A 20,755-nucleotide genomic window follows, 5' to 3' on the forward strand; every position below is an offset into this window, starting at 1 on the left:
ATCCTCCTTCAGACTTAATTAAACCTTGATACTTACACCTCAGACTAGCTCCAGTTCTTTCCTGTCAGTCACAATTCTTTGTGTTGACTACATTTTAAAGACCACTGCCACCAAAAGAAAATTAAGATTTTGTTGCCAGGCAACTGAGTGCCCATATCCCACCGCAACTGTGTTTAAAAGTCATCACCCCTGCATTCAACTACAAGGAATGTCATTCTTCATTTTCTAGAAAGATTATCACAAAATGAACCCCCTTAGAAACCCCCTTAAAACTGTGAGAAATTAGAATTAAACACTGAAGCAAAATGTTAACTTTCAGAGGCATCTATGTGTTTTAATATTTAAAAAATCAGACATAAAACTCCTAGAATACGATCACAGTGCACCAGGGTGTAATACTGCCCTCTATTGGTTCAGAAAAACAAATTCCATAGGCATCCAGGGGTGTCAAACTCAATTCCTGGAGGGCCGGAGTCCTACAGAGTTTTGTTACAACCCTTCTTCAACACACATGAAATATAGTTTTCAAATAAGCCTGAAGAACTTGATTTGTGGGATCAGGTGTGTTTAATTAGGGTTGCTTTTAAAATAAAGGTTGTTGTTGTTTCATGCTTCCCTTTTTTCTTTCTTGCTTTTGTCTTCTCTGCTCGCTCTTACTCTTTCTCTTACTCAGGCTCGGCAGAGAGAGAAGATGAACGAGGAGCATAACAAACGTCTGTCTGACACTGTAGACCGTCTCCTCACCGAGTCCAATGAACGGCTTCAGCTGCACCTGAAAGAGCGCATGGCTGCACTGGAGGACAAGGTATGGATTTTACCAAACCCACCTGCACTTACTGTACACATTTGACCGTTGTCATCTGATGCTTAAAAAGCATTGAAGCCACACAGCCACAAACTGACAAGCATTCAGTACCCTCCAACACACTGGTCTCATTACCTACTGGTTTTCAAGACCTAGTAACAGCAAATTATAGATTTACTTGCACTTACAAGAGCAAGAGTGAGAGAGAAAGATATTAAGAGCTGTTTTCAGAAAATATTTGTAATTATATTTTTAATTACTTAATTTTTTCCACATTGGCAGATACAAGGCAATTTCCTTGAACATAATTACTAAGAAAATAATGTAAAAGTAAATATGAATTTTGAATGCAAATTCATCTTAAAAATAATTAAATCATGTTATTGTTTTATTTAAAAAAAAATTTTAATGCACATTGATCTTGAGAAAGTATTGCAATTAATTCTTAAAAACATTTAAATAATATATATTTATATTTATGTCCATATTTATAGTATGCCTTCATCCTAGAGAATGCACGGCCATATTTTGGAAATAGCTTGTTAAAAATAGAGATAAAAAAGCTCCCTATTCAGCTTTAATGAACAGAACCCAGTTCTTTTTTTTTTTGTTTGAGCTGTAAGATGAGAGGACAGAACGGACCGTGACAGAATGAGTGGCCAGATGTAAAGTGACAGTCTGAAGCACCGCACGGAGAGAGAGAGAATGTGCAGGTCATCTGGTCTCAACTTTGTTTTGTTTGTCTTTTTTTCCTTGTTCCCAATCAAGAATGCACTCATCCATGACCTGGAGAATTCCCAAAAACAACTGGAAGAGTTCCATCACAACAAGGTACAGTACCACTGCTCATTAATATCTGCTCATTATAGATCTGCAGGGCATGAGCAACAGTGTTCAAATTTCAAGGGATATCTGAGGACAGAACACAGTAAAATAAAACGCAAAAAGAAGACCATTGTTGTTGAGTGCAGATCATGGATTTATATACCAAATGATTTAATAGATTGACAAAAGTGACAAAAGAGCGCGGTGCAAGTGGCTTTGTGGAAGAGATAACTGAGGAGAATAACTTGTCCATGGACCTTTCTTAATTAACATCAAGATTTAAAGTTAAGATATTTATATGAATTTATAAAGAAGTGTATATATATATATATATATATATATATATATATATATATATATATATATATATATATATATATATATATATATATATGCATATGCTGTGAATGGTCACCATTTTTTATGTTTTGCATTATTCTTAAACAGCTCTTGGCCTTGAGTATTTCAGTTTTGTAATTTCTGTGATGGCAAAGCAGAATTTTCAGCATCATTACTCTAGTCTTCAGTGTCACATGATCCTTCAGAAATTGTTGAATATGCTGATTTGGTGCTCAAGAAACATTTCTTATTCTTATCAGTATTGAAAACAATTGTGTCACCTGATATAATTGTGTTAATTTTTGTTTTCGGTAAATAGAAAGTTACAAAGAACTTGTTTTTTCTTTTTTTAAATAAATTTTTGTAACATTATAGATGACTTTGCTATCGTTGATACATTTTATTAATCTTTACAAAATAAAGTAATAATTTATTTAAAATATAAGCTCTATTTAAAAATATATATATATATATATATATATATATATATATTGGTCTCCATTAATTTTAGTCCTTAAAGTGTGATTTTTCATAATTCTAAAAGACTTGTATTGATTCGAGATTGCTTGACTATTCAAGTATTTTCTGGTTGTTTAGGAGAGGCTTATTAGTGAGATTGAGAAGTTACGGGCTGAACTCGATCATCTGAAGCGCAGGAGCGGGGCATTTGGAGACGGAACACATCCTAGGTGACATCCAGATTTAAAACGATGATAGTATTTTGTTATATAAATAAACTAAAATATGAGCCCTATTTTAATCTGCTCATTAAAAGTGATATTGCTGTAAGCATGTGCTAAGCAAGGTGTCTGAGCCTCTTCATCTGCCTCTCTCTGTTGACCCTGTCTAAGGTCTCATGTTGGCAGTGCCACAGACCTGCGCTTCTCAGTGGTGGAAGGTCAGGGTGATCATTACTCCTCCACAGGGGTCATACGACGGGCTCAGAAAGGACGACTGGTGGCACTCAGGGATGAACCCACGAAGGTGTCAATGTCACACTTACTGTACATCTCCATCTGTAACTGTCTTAAACCAAAACTGTTCTGACATGTAATATGTATGAACACTGGTATAAATGAAGTCACTTTTGTCCTTGTTTTTAATGAATTGTTCTCTATTCTTTTCTTTTGCCTCGTTGGATGTGTTCATTGTACGTTCCAGGTTCTCTAATTCACAATAATAATGTTTAGAGCAAGTCGGATCTTACTGAAACACTAATATCAGGAAATCTGATTTGTAAAATCCTTTGTGCTCTGATCCATGTCTTCATTCCTAGATCCTGCCGATGGTGGAGCAGGATTGGGATCGCTCTCAGCCTTCCAGCTTGCGGGCGAGCCGTACTCACCTAATGGGAAGCGACACTGAGCTGTCAGACCTGGACGATGAAGACCGCGAGACCATATTCAGTTCAGTTGATATGATGTCCCCCAGCGGGCACTCAGACGCCCAGACGCTTGCCCTAATGCTACAAGAACAGCTAGATGCCATCAATGAAGAGATCAGGTTGAAATACAAACTATTAAAAGTGACATAATATGGAAATCGTTTTGTAGTTTTGTTTTGTTTTAGCAGCTGTATAGCAACAGACACTAGCCAATCAGCAGAAATCATTTGCATAAATCTTAAAGTGTCTTGAAAATGACCTTTCATGGAGTGTGTAAAACAGCTCTAAGTAAGTGAAAACATCCTGCCAAGTTTTAAATCTAAACGTGCACTGTGTATAAAGTTATTGTTCTTTAAAGAAAGAGCTGAGTCTGAATCATTGAATCTAGTCGTTTTTTTAAAGCGAATCTCAAACCCTTTCTTGTTGACACAAACAATGAAACATTAGCATATTGCCCGCCCACTTGTTGGTCTTTTCGCGTTGGTATGAATGAAAATACTCATTCATTCTTTCCACAAGGTGCTGCCTACCAAGCGGTAAAAATAGCTGTTTCCCTAGTAACGCTGTACACAAAGCAGCACTGCACTCACAAACGCTGCTTTATCAGGAATTGCAGGCATGATGAAATGGAAATGAGACCAATTGGACCAATCACCACAGATTTAGCTTCACGCAAAGGAGGGGTTTGGAAAAATGTATCGTTGAGCGAATCATTTCGGAGTTGTTAAGCAAGTAATGTAAAAATAAATTGATATTACAAGACAATAAAAGTTTTTTTTTTACCTTTCATTTCAAATCAAAGTATGAACCTTTCATAACCCATAATAGGGGCACTTTAAAGGTACAGTACCTATAATAGGCTGTTTAATTGTATTATTTATTTTTTTTGGTTGACGAAACCTTGCTTAAGTATATGAATGCTTCAAATCTGACATTTCTTGTGACTTGCATGAATTCTAATCATCTGCCTCGGGCATCATCAGCTTAGATCCCTGAAATGCCACATTCATTTGTCTTATTGATCTGAGCTTGTGCCAGAATGACTTAGGCCCTGCATGCAGACTAAAAGAGCACCTGCATGTCTCTGTGCTCCGGCGGCTACATATACAACAAGATCTGTAACAGAAACTGTCAGCCAGGCCAAAAACTTCAGTCTCAATCCAAACAGTGCTTTGAAGCTTGTTCTGATACCGAGCTGTCTGGATTCCTTTCAGCAGCATAAAGCGCTTGCGGTAGACCATCTGTCATACATGACAATATTTGTGAGTCTGCAAGTTGAATATGCCCATCACACAGATTGATTCTGAGTTGTGGATGAATATAAATGCCAGACAATAGCAGCGCTATCACCTGAATTGTGCAGCGTTGTGCAGATAGTTATGACTCACAACCTGAGCTGTGGCTTAAACTCTTAAAGAGTTAGTTCACCCAAAAATGAAAATTATGTCATTAATGACTCGCCCTCATGTTGTTCCAAACCGTAAGACCTCCGTTCATCTTTGGAACAAGATATTTTAGATTTAGTTTGAGAGCTTTCTGTCCCTCCATTGAAAATGTATGTACGGTATACTGTCCAAGTCCAGAAAGGTAATAAAATAGTTTCAAAATAGTCCATGGGACATCAGAAGGTCGGTTAGAATTTGTTGAAGCATCAAAAATACATTTTGGTCCAAAAATAACACAAATTACGGCTTTATTCAGCATTGTCTTCTCTTCCGGGTCTGTTGTGAGTGCGTTCATTTTTGTTATTTTTGAACCAAAATGTATTTTCGATGCTTCAACAAATTCTAACTGACCATCTGATGTCACCATTTTTGGGTGAACTATCCCTTTAAGGGATCGACACAATATGCTTCCACTGCATGTATATTAACATATATCAAGAGGAGACATTTTTGGCCTTCATTTTCTTTGGAAATTCTTTCACTATAAAGCTATTAGTAATGCATTTTTGGTTTCTAAGTTAATTCTAGCCACCATTATAATATAATGTATAGTATATAGAATGTAGTATATATTATATACATAACCATATATGGTTACACATTATACACTTAAATAAGGCATACAGTTGTGTGTCACATGTTTTAATCCATTATTTAAAAGTAGAACTTTTAAGGATTCTACAATCGCAGGATCACAGATGTCGCTACTGCTCTTCAGACCCACTTATGATTTGACTTTGGCTTTGATTTGTAGTGTATTCTGCAGAGAGTGTACTGTCTGGGGATTTGGGTATGTGTTTTATGTAGGACTTTAAAAAAAAAGGCTGGGTGAAAGGGTGAAAAAAAGGCCTTCTGAAGTGAATTAATGCTATTCTTGCCGTCCAGGTGCTGAGTCTCTCTTTCCTTCTGTTCCAGAATGATCCAGGTAGAGAGAGAATCAGCAGATCTCCGGGCAGATGAGATTGAGAGTCGAGTGAACAGTGGGAGCATGGATGGCCTCAACGTGACACTGCGGCCACGCTCCTCTATCCCCACCTCCGTCACCGCCCTCTCTCTGGCCAGTTCATCGCCTCCCGTTAGCGGCCGATCCACACCCAAACTGACTTCCGGTTCAGCAGCCCACGAATTGGGCATCATGACCCTGGTGATACTTGCTTTACATTGCAATGCTTTTACTTTGTGTTAACCCTGTTAAAACACCTTTTTCTAAGACTGACAGCACTAAATCATCTGTCACCTTGCATTTTCCTTTGTCTCTTTATTCCTGCTAACACCTCAGCCTAGTGATTTAAGGAAACATCGCAGACGAGTGGCTGTAAGTGTCTCTACATCTCTTAATGACTTCACTGAATATTGACTTGCTTGTGCTAATTCAGTGTGTGTGCATTAGATCGTGAGGATGAAACATATGAACTTAATATGAAAGTGTGTGTGTGTTGATTTGTAGGTGACTAAGTATTAATGAGTTTGTGTTCAGGGATATGAGGTAAATGTCATTTGTTTTTTGCACGGGGCGATATCCAGCTGATTTAGTTTGTGTGTATTTGTCCCAGTCCCCTGTGGAGGCCCGAGAGGACAAGACCACTATCAAGTGTGAGACGTCGCCCCCTTCCTCCCCCCGCTGTCTCAGACTAGACCAGATGAACTTCGCTCAGCTAACAGGAAGCCTTGAGGATGGCCGAGGGTAAACGCACAAATCCACAGACGATCACATCTCAGGTGTTGGTGTTAATAGATCCCTCTCTGATTGAACTGGATTAGACATAATTTTCCCAGCAGGAACACTTGAGGGCAAGTGAGAGTGTTATAGAGATTTTCCCACACACTCTCAACTGCTCTTGAGACTATGGGTCTATAAACTAGTTAATTACTGTCAGCTTGCCTTTGTTCAAGTCATATGTGACCCACTTCTGTTCTGTTATACACCTCCAGGTGTGTCATGCGCAATACCCCACAGGCTTGTGAGCCAAGCAGACCTTAAATCTTTGAAAATAATTTGATTATTATAGGTTAAACAATTCTAATAATAATTGCTTGTCTAAAACACATTCATGTGTATTAATCTTAGTTCATATTATATATGTACTAATAATATATGTACTAATCTTAATCTGGTAAAAAAAATCTTCAATTAAGTTGCACCAACTGCAGATCATTTTTAACTTGTTACTTTCTATAATATTTATTTCGTTTTAAGCTTGTATGTATATTTGGTTAATAGAACAAAGTGTTAAAGATGCTGTTTTCCATAGAACTTTTACATAAATGCTGCTCTTTTAAATGTTCTATTCATCAGATATTCCTAAACAAATGCATTGCAATTTCTACAAATATATATATATATATATATATATGCCCCAAACATTTGAATATTAGTATATATTTTATAAATAAATACATAATATAGACATTTAATAATATTTATCAGATAATATATTATTTATAATATCATGAACTACTATGGGTATTGTGGAATACAATAACACTTTTGTAGTCTGGCTCATTTAATTTAAATAAGACGTTCAGAAGATGTCCTGCACACTCAGACTAATACAAAATGAACATTTTTGTCATCATTTACTCACTCTCATGTCAACCCAAATCTGTATTCTGACTAAACAATATTGTATTTTATTTTAATTTTTCAATATAATGGAAGTTGGTGGGTACAAAATTCTTTATATGTTCCACAGAATAAAAAAGTAATTCAGGTTTGGAAAGTCACGAGTGAATGATGACAGAATATTCATTTATGGGTGGACTATCCCTTTAAGATGCTTTAAGTCACACAATGCCTCTCTTTTTCTCACTTTCTCTTTCTCTCTCTGTTTAGGGGCAACAAAAAGAAGGGCATAAAGTCCTCTATTGGCCGTCTCTTTGGCAAGAAGGAAAAAGCACGTTTAGATCAGCCTTTGAGCAAGGACGGCCAGATGACGCCACCTGTCATTCCAGGTATCAAGAATCAAGCACATGCACACATTCCATGCAGGAAATGTCTTTTAAATGTTTTTATTACCATTACAGAAAACTAAGAAAAAAGAAGACTGAATAATTCTTAACTAACTGCATTTTAATATGTTGTGACACTTGAGATTTTGAGATGGGCATTGGAGATACCATGACCTTGAGCAAACTGGGCACACAAGCAGAGCGAGACCGCAGGATGAAGAAAAAGTAAGTCTTCTCTGCTTTATCACTCTGTGATTCTCACTAATACAGATCCTTCACCCTGATGCCCATCAAATCACCCTGAGACATTCACTAATTGGACTTAATCCTTATTACCTAATTACACAGCTCAATTAAAGCAAATGACCAATCATTTGGATGGCAAAGTGCCATTTCCTGCAGATAAACAAGTTACAAATAACACATATTAGTAGATTAATAACATGGCCCCATTTAAGTGTACTTTACCATCTTGTAGAGTCTGTCCTCATCTCCACATCTTATCTCTGTCCCCTGACCATTAGCGTGACAGAAAAAAATAGGTGTCCTAATTAGCACCTGCCACGTGGATGAGTTTGTGTGTGCGTGTGTCCATTTTGGCACTGCTCTAAGAACAACATGAGCTTCTTGTTTGGGAGTTAGATGAGGAAATTGGATAGCCTATGCAGTCTAATAAAATAACTAATGTTTGGAGAATAGCCTAGTGCTATTTTCCAATACAATAAAAATAAGTTAATAATAATTGATCGAATTAATAAAAATATAAATATTAAAATAAGTAAATGAATAAATTAAGACCTGAGTAATGGCTGCTGAAAATTCAGCTTTATTTTTATTTTAAATTGTAAAAATATTTCACAAATATGAATTATTAATAATAAATCTCATAGAGCTTAAATTCAAAATGTTAGTGTATATAATAAACACTTTTATTTTATTTTTTTGATTTGGTTTGATTTGGACCCAGGTCCACTTTCATGCTAAATATATACTATCAATAACATTAAAACATTAATACATTTGAATGACTCCAGACTTTTGCATGCTAGGGTATATCATCCAGAATTGATGTTAAAATAATGTTTAACCATTTCACTGTATGCTTCATATGTTCAGACTGACTGAGTTTGATGTCTCTGGGGTTATATTTGCTCTAAGCTCTGACCTTTCTTTGTCTGCAATCAGACATGAACTGCTGGAGGATGCTAGGAGGAAAGGGCTTCCTTTTGCTCAGTGGGACGGCCCAACTGTGGTCTCCTGGCTCGAGGTACAAAGACGTCAGCCGTTGTCCCTCCCACTGTGCAGTAATGAGCACAGCACTCGTGATCTCCATGATTATAATCATACAAATCATGGGGGGGAATACGGATAACAATAATTATGATAATTACTTACTCGCTCTGATGATGATGGAGATAATGAAGATGTATCTTCACGCTCTTCTCTCTGACATCCTCCAGCTATGGGTGGGCATGCCAGCTTGGTACGTGGCAGCGTGTCGTGCCAACGTGAAGAGCGGCGCCATCATGTCAGCACTATCAGACACAGAGATTCAGCGAGAGATCGGCATCAGTAACCCACTGCATCGGTTGAAGCTGAGGCTAGCCATTCAAGAAATGGTGTCACTGACGAGTCCATCAGCTCCTCTCACCTCACACACAGTAAGAGCTCTGTCCTTAAACTGCTCATCTTCATATAAACAGTCTCAAACTGAAAACAAATATGAATCAGAAGTTAGTCAGTGCTAGTCCCCTGTCACTGAAATCGTCTTTATAATACTATTTGTTTACAAAAAATATAGTTCTAAAATGTGTTTTGTTTTATTTAAACATTAATAAGTTCTTGGTGATTTTGGTCCCAATTCAGGTTAAAATAGGCATCTGTACACCTATTACATACATAGAAAATAATTGCCTTGCGGGTGTTAGTAACACGACTGCCAACTGGATCTGCTTGCATTAAAGGGATTGAGCTGTAAAGGTGTTTATGAGTACTGTGCCATTTGAGATCATTTTTCTGTGTGTCTGTGCCTCTTTTTCTTTGTTCAGTCTTCCGGAAATGTGTGGGTGACTCACGAGGAGATGGAAAACATGGCAACCTCGACCAAAATGGTTAGTCCATCTGGGTGACTCCCTTGTGCCTGTGGTGCCATGCATATGCCACGCTTCCGCAGCCCTCACAACCCCCAGCCTGCTGCCCCTGAATCCACTCCCATCCTCCCCAAAGAGTGCGCTTATTAAACCTTTTTGCATGTTTTTGTGTGATTGTTGTCCTGTCGCTTTGCAAAATGATTTCATATTTAACCGCATTTGCAATAAATGTTGCCTAGTAACAACCACGACGCTGTTGCTTGGTGTGCACTTCATCTACTCTGACTGGACTGAGCTTATTTAGCTGGAAGAGAGCATTGTTAACCCTCTCCTCTGTGCTCTAACACGCTGACTGACAGGAGAACGAGGAAGGAAGCTGGGCTCAGGTGAGAAAGAGCAAACAAGAGCCTTCCAATGACTTCTTTTATGTGGTTTTCACTTTCTATTACATGTAAAAGTCCATTATTAGCTTGGTTTGTTTATGGCGTAGGAAAAACAAAGACAGTTTTTGTTAGATTTTCATATGAAATTTAGTGAAAACTCAAATTTGTAATTCAAATTTCTGCACGATATTGTGTAAGATACTGTATCATTAAAAATGACTGAACTAAACCCATGTAAGATTCATTAGAGGCACAGTAAAGTAATAACTCTGTTCTTTCTCAGACACTAGCGTATGGTGACATGAACCACGAGTGGATTGGGAATGAGTGGCTGCCCAGTCTCGGCCTGCCTCAGTACCGCAGCTACTTCATGGAGTGCTTAGTGGACGCTCGTATGCTGGACCACCTAACTAAGAAAGACCTGCGGACTCATCTCAAGATGGTGGACAGCTTCCACCGGTAAATGATTGCTCATTTTTAACAACCACAGTGTGAACCAGACTTTGTATGGAATGCTAAATTCATTACATCCCGACAGGGCTAGTTTGCATTACGGCATCATGTGCTTAAAAAGGCTGAACTATGACAGGAAGGAGCTGGAGCGAAGAAGAGAGGATTTTCAACATGATATCAAAGGTATGAGAAATTATCAATGCACACTCTGGATTCGTTTCTTCTAAGTTACGAAGGGAAGAGCACTATCTAGTGGCCGTACCTGTTATCCACATTTTGGTGGCAGGAATGTTTGAGGTCAACAGCTGAGCTTTTTAGTGTCAAATCCATTTAAAGGGACGGTCCCCGGTTGAACTTCAGCATAACACATGAACTTGACACAGCTGTCGCAGAAATCTTTCGTCTTCATAAAGACACACGCATTAACTGCTTAAGACACACACACGCTTATGTATATCATGCACAGGATTGTACAAACAGAAAGCAGGCTAGCCAGCTGTGAAAACTGATCACACTCCACATATACTGTTACCTAAACACAGATTTCCAGTGCTGTTATAAACACAGACCCAAATTTGTTTTAATGTTTTCTACATGAGTTAGAGGTGGTCTTATATCACAGTATAAGTCATTTTAAATCACAGAAACTGTATATCACAAAACACGTTCTTGAGAATACAATATTTTGATATGTTTTATAACAGGACAGGACAAACAACCTTTGTAGCCCGAGCCCCTTGATGTAAAATATTTCCCCTTGAAAAGTTCATATTTCAATCAATGACACATTCACATTCATGGTTCTGTGATATCAGTTATTGGTCACAGAACATGCAAGTTAATAGAATATGTAATGTTTTTTAAGTAAGTGTTTTAATTTGATTTTATAGACTTTTTGGATTTTTTTCAATTGTGACTATTGCAGCCCACATTGATTATTATTATTATTAATATTGTCGTTGTTGTTGTTTAACCATGATTTACAAAAATGAAGACAGAAATTGTTGTGAATTACAATTGTACTGTAAAATATTATATTATAGTAATTTTATTTTAAAATACAAGTTACCATACTAATCATGACTTTCAAAAATTAAAACCTTCAAACATTTCAAATCCTTTTTTTCAAATTCAATTTTTTCGAAATACTGAATATTTTCTTATTTTATCTGAGTAATACTCTAAACTTCTGCCAACGAAAATGTTGAAAATTATGCAAATATTTAAAGTGAGCATAGTACTCATTACATTCCTAAATGCACGTTGAACTTGCAGCACATGAAGAGATAAAGCCTAGACACAGAATATAGTACACCGTTCCGCTCTGAGATATGCAGATCATCAGATTATGCAATTATTTTTAATTTAGTCGCTGCTTTTGGTTTAATAGTTGCACTATGCTATGTCAAGATCATTGTACCACTCCATTTACTTGTTTTAATTTTACATTGGATACAAATTATTGTTACCTTCATCAACTCACAAACCCCCACAGTTCCTTCACAAATCCTCAGGGGTTCACGAACCCCCGCTTTGGAGACTGTACATTATAGAAATAATATTCTGTAGCTCTATATTGGAAGTCATCTGAGTCAGTTTAATATGAATCCAATTAACCATTTTGTGTCTAGCTGAGGAAATAGCAAATGCATGCACTGTTGTCACTCCCAGATACCCTGGTGTGGACCAATGATCACGTGATGCTGTGGATTCAGAATATCGGTCTGAAAGAGTACAGTAATAACCTGCTGGAAAGTGGTGTACATGGAGCTCTCATTGCCCTGGATGAGACGTTTGACTTCAGCAGCTTGGCCCTCATTCTACAGATCCCCATGCAGAACACTCAGGTGACGAGCCACATAGCTGTTAAAAAGCAGTTTAAAGCCACTAGCTGGTCCATACCTGCTTGCCATTTTTGGGGAGCACTTATCTGATGTTCTAGCATACAAAACTCACTCAGCTGACATGGAGGTTCAGCATACTGGGGGTCTTTCCAAAGTCCTGTATCTCTGTCTTCCAGGCCAGGCAGATTCTGGAGAGGGAATTTAATAACCTCTTAGCATTGGGAACGGATCGACGCCTGGAAGAGGTTGGTAAACATTTGGATTCTGGTTGAATTTCAGCTAAAAAAAATCATGGAATTTTTAGAGGTCACTAGAAGTAAATTAGCCATATGCGCTATGTGCAGTCTATTTATGTATGTTTTCTAATGAAGCCAAAAGCATCAGGCTAAGACTATCATAGTAATATAACTAATCATTTATTTATTTATTTTTTTAACTGTTGTCTTTAAAATTTCACGATTTACTGTTTATGTACTTTGGTCAGCACTGGTCAGAATTAGCTATGATACTCACTTCTCTGTTGCCATATATGAAATAATACCGATGTTGATGCAGTCATAGTTTTGAACAGTATCTTAACCCAGTTATTGTGATGTCATCCCTTTCAACAGAGTGATGACAAGTCATTCCGAAGGTCTCCATCGTGGCGTAAGCGCTTCAGGCTGAGAGAAGGCCAGGGCCTGGGTATGATGCCAGGATCCATAGAGACTCTTTCCGCTGGCTTCCGCCTCAACACCATGTCCATTCCCCCCTCTATGGCTGTACCCAAGAAACAGCTGCAACCAGAAGGTAGTAAGGGGTGGGGGACAGGGTGTTTAACGAGGGTGAAATGAGTACAGCATTGCCATTAGCACATTGCTTTTTAATGGTTGCACTATAGTACTGACAAGTAGTGTCATTGCTAACTCTTTTACAGTATACCATACAACACTAATTGCAAAACGTGTGCATATTGACTGTGAAAGCATGTGTTTAAAGTGACTAATATTAATGGCACAGGTCAGGGTCCTCTAGTTTGTCACTGCATGTTTTCTCCCTTCTGTGTCTCTGTGGTTCAGCAGCCGGTCCCCCGGCCCCGCAGAGACTAGACCCTTCAGCTGTCAGGACTTACTCCTGCTAACTTGCTTTTACTAATCACTGCACTCACACTAACAGGTAAGCTGTTCACTACAGCCTCTCAGCTCAGGTGAAGATGTTTAATGATGCTCAGATGCTTTTTATACTTTTTTTTTTTTACTTTTTGTCCAGTACCTGAATGGACAGTTTTCTTTTCGAGTGTATGAATGCAAAGCTTAAGTAGCATAAACTTCTATAAAACAGAACTGAATGAAAGTTCATATACTCCTGGCAACACACTAGCAGCCACCTACTGTAGTAACCAATCAGAACATCATCTGCTATGCTGCAACTGCATAACAGCAGCCTAACATCCGTAACGCATTTTTTCTTTTTTCATTTATATATATTCAGCCTCATGGATTATATGAACATGAACCCATGACCGTTTTCATTCAAGTATATATTGATTTTGTTTGATTATGAGGTATTTAAATGTCACATTTTATAATTATGACTTTACTTCATTTCCCTGCCAGTGCATTCCCACTACCTGTACGGACATATTCTTGCGTCCTATCGAGCATGAAATATGCCAAAATCTGGGGACACCTTGAAAGGATGAGGGAAGGGTTACCCTCCCCCTTTCCCCTGTCCTGAACAACAACAGAGCTTTCTTGGACATCGTGCAATAGAGGGGGACAGAAAGATGAATTCTGAACTCTGAGCGTGTGAAACGCATAGCAGCAGTTAAGGAGAAATCTCGTCATACCAGTCGTTTCCCAGTTATCCCAGTTATATAGTCTTTGTGGTGGTCGTACTTAACTGGTGTACTTGGCCCTGTAGTCTGTCAGTGCTAGTCTGCTCATTTGGGTGTGACATTGGCATTTTACTGTATAAGGCTTTCTCCCCTTTGGTTATGCAAAATATTAATCAACGACTCTGTATATATATATATTAAAAAAAAATATATATATGCTCTTATGTTTTTTATGGAAATATATATCAGACTTGTATATGGAGATGAATATATCATGAATTTGAAAGTTGTGACTGTTTCCTGTCAGTTAGACAGCTCCATCTGCTAGAATGGTGTTGTAGTCGATGTCTTACACCAGAGAAGACGGGAGAAATGTGTGTTTGGTTCACATCAGCAGTGCTTATCTACATAATACACTTTCAGGACTTTAAGATCGTATAAAGCCATGATGCTAAATATTGCGAGCATCAGGGAAGCAATAGACTTCAGTCCACTTAGCATCAGGAGAAAAAAGATTTCCAGCATGTACTGTAGGACCTGCGAACAAACGTGTGATCTTTCCGCCACTTGAAATTCAGCATCACAACGGGAGCAGCCTACATACCAAACTGGTTAAGAGCGCCTGTCAGTCTGTTGGGCATTTGTTCTTTTTTTAAGACAGTATTTTCTGTAATTCACAGGATGTATTATGCTATTGTGGCAGCTACTGTACTGTGTGAAAATGTGTGTATGTGTATTATGAGTGTTACACAATGCTGACAAATCATGTTCTTACTTTAAGAATTGCTCTCAATTAAAAAAAATAAATACCAATATAAGTGACTGTTTTTTCATTTTATACACACAAAAAAAAATACATTGTCATTCTTAAAATGATTCTATCCTGTGAATAGTATGATTGATGGTCAAGTCTTGTTTGTTCTGTGTGGGTCACTGTTGGCATTAGGGAGTCTGGTGGAGCATGCATGCCACTAAACTTGACAATCACTGTAGCATCTATTGCCTCTCTTTCTTTCTTCTCAATCATCATTACCACAGATCTAAAGGAATATATCCCTAATCAAACACTTGAACTTGAAGTCCTGTGGTGTGCTGCTCTTTTCTAAGCCTCTATCTGCCAATTGTGCCTAGCCTCTCACAGCCATTTTAGTTGGTTCTGCTTAATTTTTAATGCCTCGTTAATGTTCAGCGTGCTAGCTGAATATCTGTTTGAAAACTTGGTGGCTTGCTAGGAAAAAAAATGCCTTGATGAAGACCAAGCATTCATACAATGACAAGACGTTCCCCTGATGCAATGGTGGTGGAGTAACTGAAGCCTCTTGCTTTGCAGCGTGTTCTCCTGTGATGCTCATTTTTATGCTAATTTGTTTCTGTAGCTTTTGACAGTAATGTGAACTGTAAAACAGGTGCAGGTCATTCTCTATCTTTCTTTCTCTCTCTCTCTTTCTGTCTAGCCCCTTCACAAGCTCTTTCTCTTTTGTGTGCATGTAAGGTTTAATGTGTGTGTAAATAGCTGATTTATGTATATAATTTTGTATAGACTAGATGCAGATTCCACACAAGTGAGATTTTTTTCTTTTGATGTAATGTTTGTTTAGTACTGCTCAGATACTGTTGAGGTTTTTTTTTTCTTTTTTCACTTTAAATGTAAAAAGCTGTCACAAATAAATAATTATATATGAATATATCAAATAAATATTTACCATTTCATGGATTTTTATTTGTGTTTTTAGTGCTATCATGCACACAAGCCTAAAACTGAAGCATACAGTATTTAAGAGATGGACAGGAATGCTGGGAAAGTACTTTCTAACAAAACGACAATTCGATGATGAAATCAGCAAAGGACAAAGAAAATTGATATATACAAATACACGTCAATCTTTATTATAAAAATCTAATAAATTATTCCAAACACTGAAAAAATACAAAATAAAATAACAAAACCACACTGTAGAAAACAGGAACATATTTACACGGCTGGCGTTCGGAACTAGTTTAAATTAAGCAGAAATTGGTCAAAGCCAGAAGTAAAACATTGGACCCACAAATGTTTTGTTTTTGTTGGTAAGCATAAAGCACACACAAACAGAATGAAAAATAAAGGAATCGAGAGGGAAAAAGGACAAACTATTAAATTATGAATCCGCCTGTCTGAATGTTGTATGTTTCAGCAGGAATTAGGCTGATCTGTAATTCGTTCTTATTCCCACAGAGATAAGAAACATTTGGAAATATAATCTATGGACCTCAATGATTTTCTGGAAATTAAGCCCCCAAGGGCTTTTATGACTTTTAAAAGGTTCTTAATTCACCCTGGGTGTTATAGATAGTGCTGTAATGGTCAGTGAATGGTGGTCTGAGCATAACATTGGTGTCACCCTCCACATTTATTTGCTTATGTCCACTGAGTAGGGGACTGGAGTCACCTCTGTTCCCGTTATGCTGTCCACAATAGACGTCAGAGACCTCAGGTTGGTTTGCTCTGAGGAGTTGTCATTCAGGAGATCTGAAAAATTAGAGAACACTGTCACATGTTTGCCAGGCAAGTCGTTCATTCCTCTTTTATGTAAATAAGAACACTTTTATGTGGCTTAATGGATGTTTTCAAATGTCAGGCTAGTTAGTGTAGATGTGGTGGTCTTACCCTCGTGGGTGGAGCTGTAGGTGGGGGCACAGTGCTCAGACGCACTGCTCCACTCTGGACTGCTACAGCAGGTGCTGCCAGAGCCCTGATCGCTAGAGGACGACACCTGTTACACACAAACACACACTACTGTCAGTCACATCACCAGCTATCCCACAACTCCCTCACAACCAGCCATGAATCAAGCTCTGCACACAACAACCCATCATCCTTTACACATTTGATTGAACATTTTCTCTTATATATAATATATATCATATCTATAAATAAAACCTTCAAACTACTCTATGACAGTTTTTGAAAATGTAAATACATGTCACTTAATTTATTTAAATAAAAATAACTCTTTTTTTCTGACTTTACCTAGATTTTGACAAATATTCCCAATTATTAAATCGATGAGAAAATCTAATTTGGTTTTATTTTTTAATTTAATTTCAATGTAAAAAATCTAAGTATTCTGCATTTATTCAGCATTAAATTTCTGACTTTACCGACATCTTGACAAATAATCTCATTTAATTTATGATAAAATCCATAATATTTTTTAACTTTCAATTTAAATAAATGTATTCTTTTTCTTTTTTTTCTTTTTTAGCAATACATGCTGCATTTCTGACTTTACTGTCATCTTGACAGATATTCACAGATATTCTCAGTGGATGAATGACAAAATATAACTGAATAGGTTGAATTATTTGTTTCTGAATGGGTTAATTTTCTATAGAAAAATTAATTTATTACATACCCACAAAATCATATATAATGTTTAAAGAGCGCCTGTGTAATTAATGTGAAGCACATTCCAATTACCTTGAATTTTGAAAAAGTGCCAGTTACAGAAGTACAGTCCTGTTTGATAGCGTACATTATATATTACATTGGACACCTGCCCCTGATTCCCTGAGCTTCACTCACCCCTTGAGGAGCTGTGGACCTGTAATGCAGGTTTCCCTGCTGATGTTCCTGCTGGTTGAGAGAGCTGACCAGTGCCTGGAGTCTCTCGATGTACTGGATGGCGCTGCGCAGGATTTCCACCTTAGGCAGCCTCTGGTTGGGATTCATGAGCGTGCTCCTCTTAAGAGCCTCAAAGGCCTCGTTGACTTTCTTCAGCCTCCTCTTTTCCCTCATAGTGGCGGCTTTCCGTCTGTCCATGGTCACTGACTTGCGCTTACACACCTTGCAGGCCCAGGGCAGACACTGACCCGGACAGTGCTGCTGCTCCTGAGGAGACATGGACAGACCGAGGCTAGAAGATGGAGACGGTTTGTCCTCCAACCCCACTCCATTTGACAGCAGCCTTCCATCTCCACACAAGCCCATCATGGAGCTTCGTTCCTGAAATCCTGTTTGGTCGAAACCTCCAGTCACCCTGGACTGGAAGAAGTTATCGCCACCTTCGTAAAAACGCTGGTCTGCGAAGAAGTATGGGTTGGTCTCAAAAAGCTCCATGTCTTGCTGAAACTAGAGTCCACCGGCTCTTCTCTGTCTTCTCTGAAAGTGTTACAGGTCCTTCGCGGTTCTTGCGAGAGTGTGTGGGTGTTTCCCCCCGGAGCTGAACTCGTGCTGAAGAAGATCTGTGGACGACAACTGCTCCGCACCAACTGCAGTGGTGGCATTTAAACTCTCTGCCTGGTGTTAGATCAGTAGGTTAAATATAGCCAGGGCTCTGAGAAACCTGACCCTGCATTTAGCTGTTGTCACACATCTAAACTTTACATCTCTTTTCATTCCCCAATCTTCTGGGGATTTGGGACCGGTTCGCTTCAAGAACGGCGTCAGGCTGCTGTTGAAAGTCCAGGAACATGATCTGGTGCCATGGAAATCAAACAGACTACAGCAGATATGAAAGATCCACTATGACTCCTTCATTAACTGATCTAAATCCTTGCCAGACAGTATCACCTTCTCTTCTAAAGCAGAAAAATGTGTTGTCACTTTTTTTGTATTATTAACAGTTCGTTGTCTCTGTAGCTTTGCTGGAGCAATTCTTTACTGAGGTTGTCTTTTTGGAAAAAACTCAAGATAAGTTGGAAACTTTAGATAATATTATAAATAATAATAAATAGAATATGTACACACACACTTGTAAAATTGTGTATATTTCTTCCATATTTATTCAACTCTAACTCTAGCACTCTCTATTCAAATTCTATTCTTAAAGGGGTGATTGATTGCAATTTCACTTTTTTAACGTTAGTGTGTAATGTTGCTGTTCGAGCATAAACAATATCTGCAAAGCTATGAAGCTAAAAGTTCAAAGCCAACAGAGATATCGTCTTTTAAAATTCTGGCAGTTTAATGCCTACAAAAACGGCTTGTAGGGACTTCAACAAGACAAAGAAAGAAAGAGGTGAAGGTAAAACTCAGAAGTATTTATTCACAAACCAATACAAAAGAACAAATATTTTGGCGTAGGCCCCATCCGTAGCTTGAATCAGACGTAGTACATTCCAGCTATTCCTGCCGAAGACGAAGGCAGGGCGGAGCATACCCCCACATGGACGGGGCTAGCCTGGAGGTGGTGGGGAGGATGGAGGTAAACATTGCGGCAGTATCTGCAAACACAATGAGTGAGTGGGTGAGTAGAGGGCTTTTATATTCCTCGTGTTAAGTGCCGATTGGCTAGATCTAATTGTTATGTGACGTGGCATTAAGTTTTCATAGTAGAACTTGAGCGGACGCTTCCATTTACTTCCCGGGTTCGTGATGTCACAAACCAAGATAAACCCCGCCCTTGGGAATAGGCAGCAAAGGGGGCGAGGCTAAGCTGCGCTGCTTTAGAGAAGAGGAAGAGAACACTAGGGATGCATGTAAAAATCTATTCATAAATTAATCGCGATTCTGTTTCTAATGATGGATTCACAAGTTTCAAAAGTTCTCAATACTGTTCCTCACGTCATCGTGCTCTGAACACGCTCTGCATCTCTCTCTCTCTCTCTCTCTCTCTCTCATTCAGCTTAGCTCCAACAATGAACTGTTCCATTTATACACTTATTTTCACATAGCTATGAGAAGCGTTTAACATGGATCCGTGTGCAGTTGCCGTACTGTAACATACTGCTTAAATCAGGATAAAACCGTATATTAAATGCTAACATAAGCAGTAGCATTTACAAATAACAGCATATCTAAAAGTATGAGACAACAAACAAAAAATATAGGTATACCATTAAAAGCCATGCTTGCACATGTTCCGCACGATCCTCTTCATTAATTTCCTCTGCTTCTCTTTAGGGTTCAAACTGATACTAACAACGCATTGTTTACAATCCAACCGGAGCACATGCGGTTGAGGTGAGGGGCAGGACATTTAGACATGCACTAGAGGCGGTTTAACCAATCACAACACACTGGGCTAGCTAACCAATCAGAACCCATTGCCTATTTCTGAGGGTGGGGCTTATTTATTTAGTAATAATTTGCTGTAGTTAATAATAATAATAATAATGCATTTTAATATAATCTCAATCTTATAATGTGCTGTGAGTATAATAAATATTACATCTGAATATAAATTATAAGATAGAAATAAAAAAAAATATGAATAAAATATTTAATTAATATTAAATCAATTTGTGTCATATTAAAATAGTTTACTGTTTATTTGTTTGTTTGTTTTTTCTTCAAGTTTCTTTTAAAATCTTTATAGCAACTGCTGCGTCTGTACGTTCCCCTTTAATGTCCGGCATTGGTTCAGTATGTCAGACCTTCATTGTCCCTGACCCCAAAAAATGAGGTAGGCTCCTCGGACACTGGAAATCCCTAATGGACT

The 20,755-nt window shown here is 38.0% G+C and overlaps 2 protein-coding genes across 10 annotated transcripts in view; one reads left to right on the forward strand and one right to left on the reverse strand.

The window, feature by feature from the left end:
- The window catches only part of LOC132119453 (liprin-alpha-2-like), an 86,038-nt gene extending 69,991 nt beyond the window's left edge, over nt 1–16,047 (forward strand). For 3 of the 9 annotated variants that reach the window (XM_059529423.1, XM_059529427.1, XM_059529424.1), the window contains 21 exons: nt 674–805; nt 1,574–1,636; nt 2,567–2,658; nt 2,821–2,953; nt 3,246–3,472; nt 5,714–5,942; nt 6,078–6,113; nt 6,352–6,482; nt 7,632–7,750; nt 7,891–7,972; nt 8,933–9,014; nt 9,208–9,408; nt 9,796–9,858; nt 10,197–10,223; nt 10,504–10,679; nt 10,759–10,856; nt 12,345–12,520; nt 12,694–12,762; nt 13,129–13,306; nt 13,576–13,672; nt 14,113–16,047. In XM_059529423.1, coding sequence (XP_059385406.1) covers nt 674–805; nt 1,574–1,636; nt 2,567–2,658; nt 2,821–2,953; nt 3,246–3,472; nt 5,714–5,942; nt 6,078–6,113; nt 6,352–6,482; nt 7,632–7,750; nt 7,891–7,972; nt 8,933–9,014; nt 9,208–9,408; nt 9,796–9,858; nt 10,197–10,223; nt 10,504–10,679; nt 10,759–10,856; nt 12,345–12,520; nt 12,694–12,762; nt 13,129–13,306; nt 13,576–13,637 — 2,376 coding nt within the window. In that variant the 3' untranslated portion in view covers nt 13,638–13,672; nt 14,113–16,047. The remainder of the gene's footprint in view (nt 1–673; nt 806–1,573; nt 1,637–2,566; nt 2,659–2,820; nt 2,954–3,245; nt 3,473–5,713; nt 5,943–6,077; nt 6,114–6,351; nt 6,483–7,631; nt 7,751–7,890; nt 7,973–8,932; nt 9,015–9,207; nt 9,409–9,795; nt 9,859–10,196; nt 10,224–10,503; nt 10,680–10,758; nt 10,857–12,344; nt 12,521–12,693; nt 12,763–13,128; nt 13,307–13,575; nt 13,673–14,112) is intronic. The other 6 variants (XM_059529425.1, XM_059529428.1, XM_059529429.1 and 3 more) reach the window with 5 other exon arrangements.
- A 151-nt stretch (nt 16,048–16,198) lies between these two features.
- On the reverse strand, nt 16,199–18,600 carry LOC132119455 (myogenin-like). Its single transcript, XM_059529432.1, has 3 exons — nt 17,899–18,600; nt 16,981–17,086; nt 16,199–16,842 (listed from the first exon to the last, which is right to left on the reverse strand). Exons 1-3 carry the CDS (start codon nt 18,430–18,432, stop codon nt 16,724–16,726), a joined length of 759 nt encoding a protein of 252 aa, XP_059385415.1. The 5' UTR covers nt 18,433–18,600; the 3' UTR covers nt 16,199–16,723.
- Between the last annotated feature and the right edge of the window lie 2,155 nt (nt 18,601–20,755).

Source organism: Carassius carassius, chromosome 38, assembly GCF_963082965.1.
Source record: "Carassius carassius chromosome 38, fCarCar2.1, whole genome shotgun sequence".
Lineage (NCBI taxonomy): Eukaryota > Metazoa > Chordata > Actinopteri > Cypriniformes > Cyprinidae > Carassius > Carassius carassius.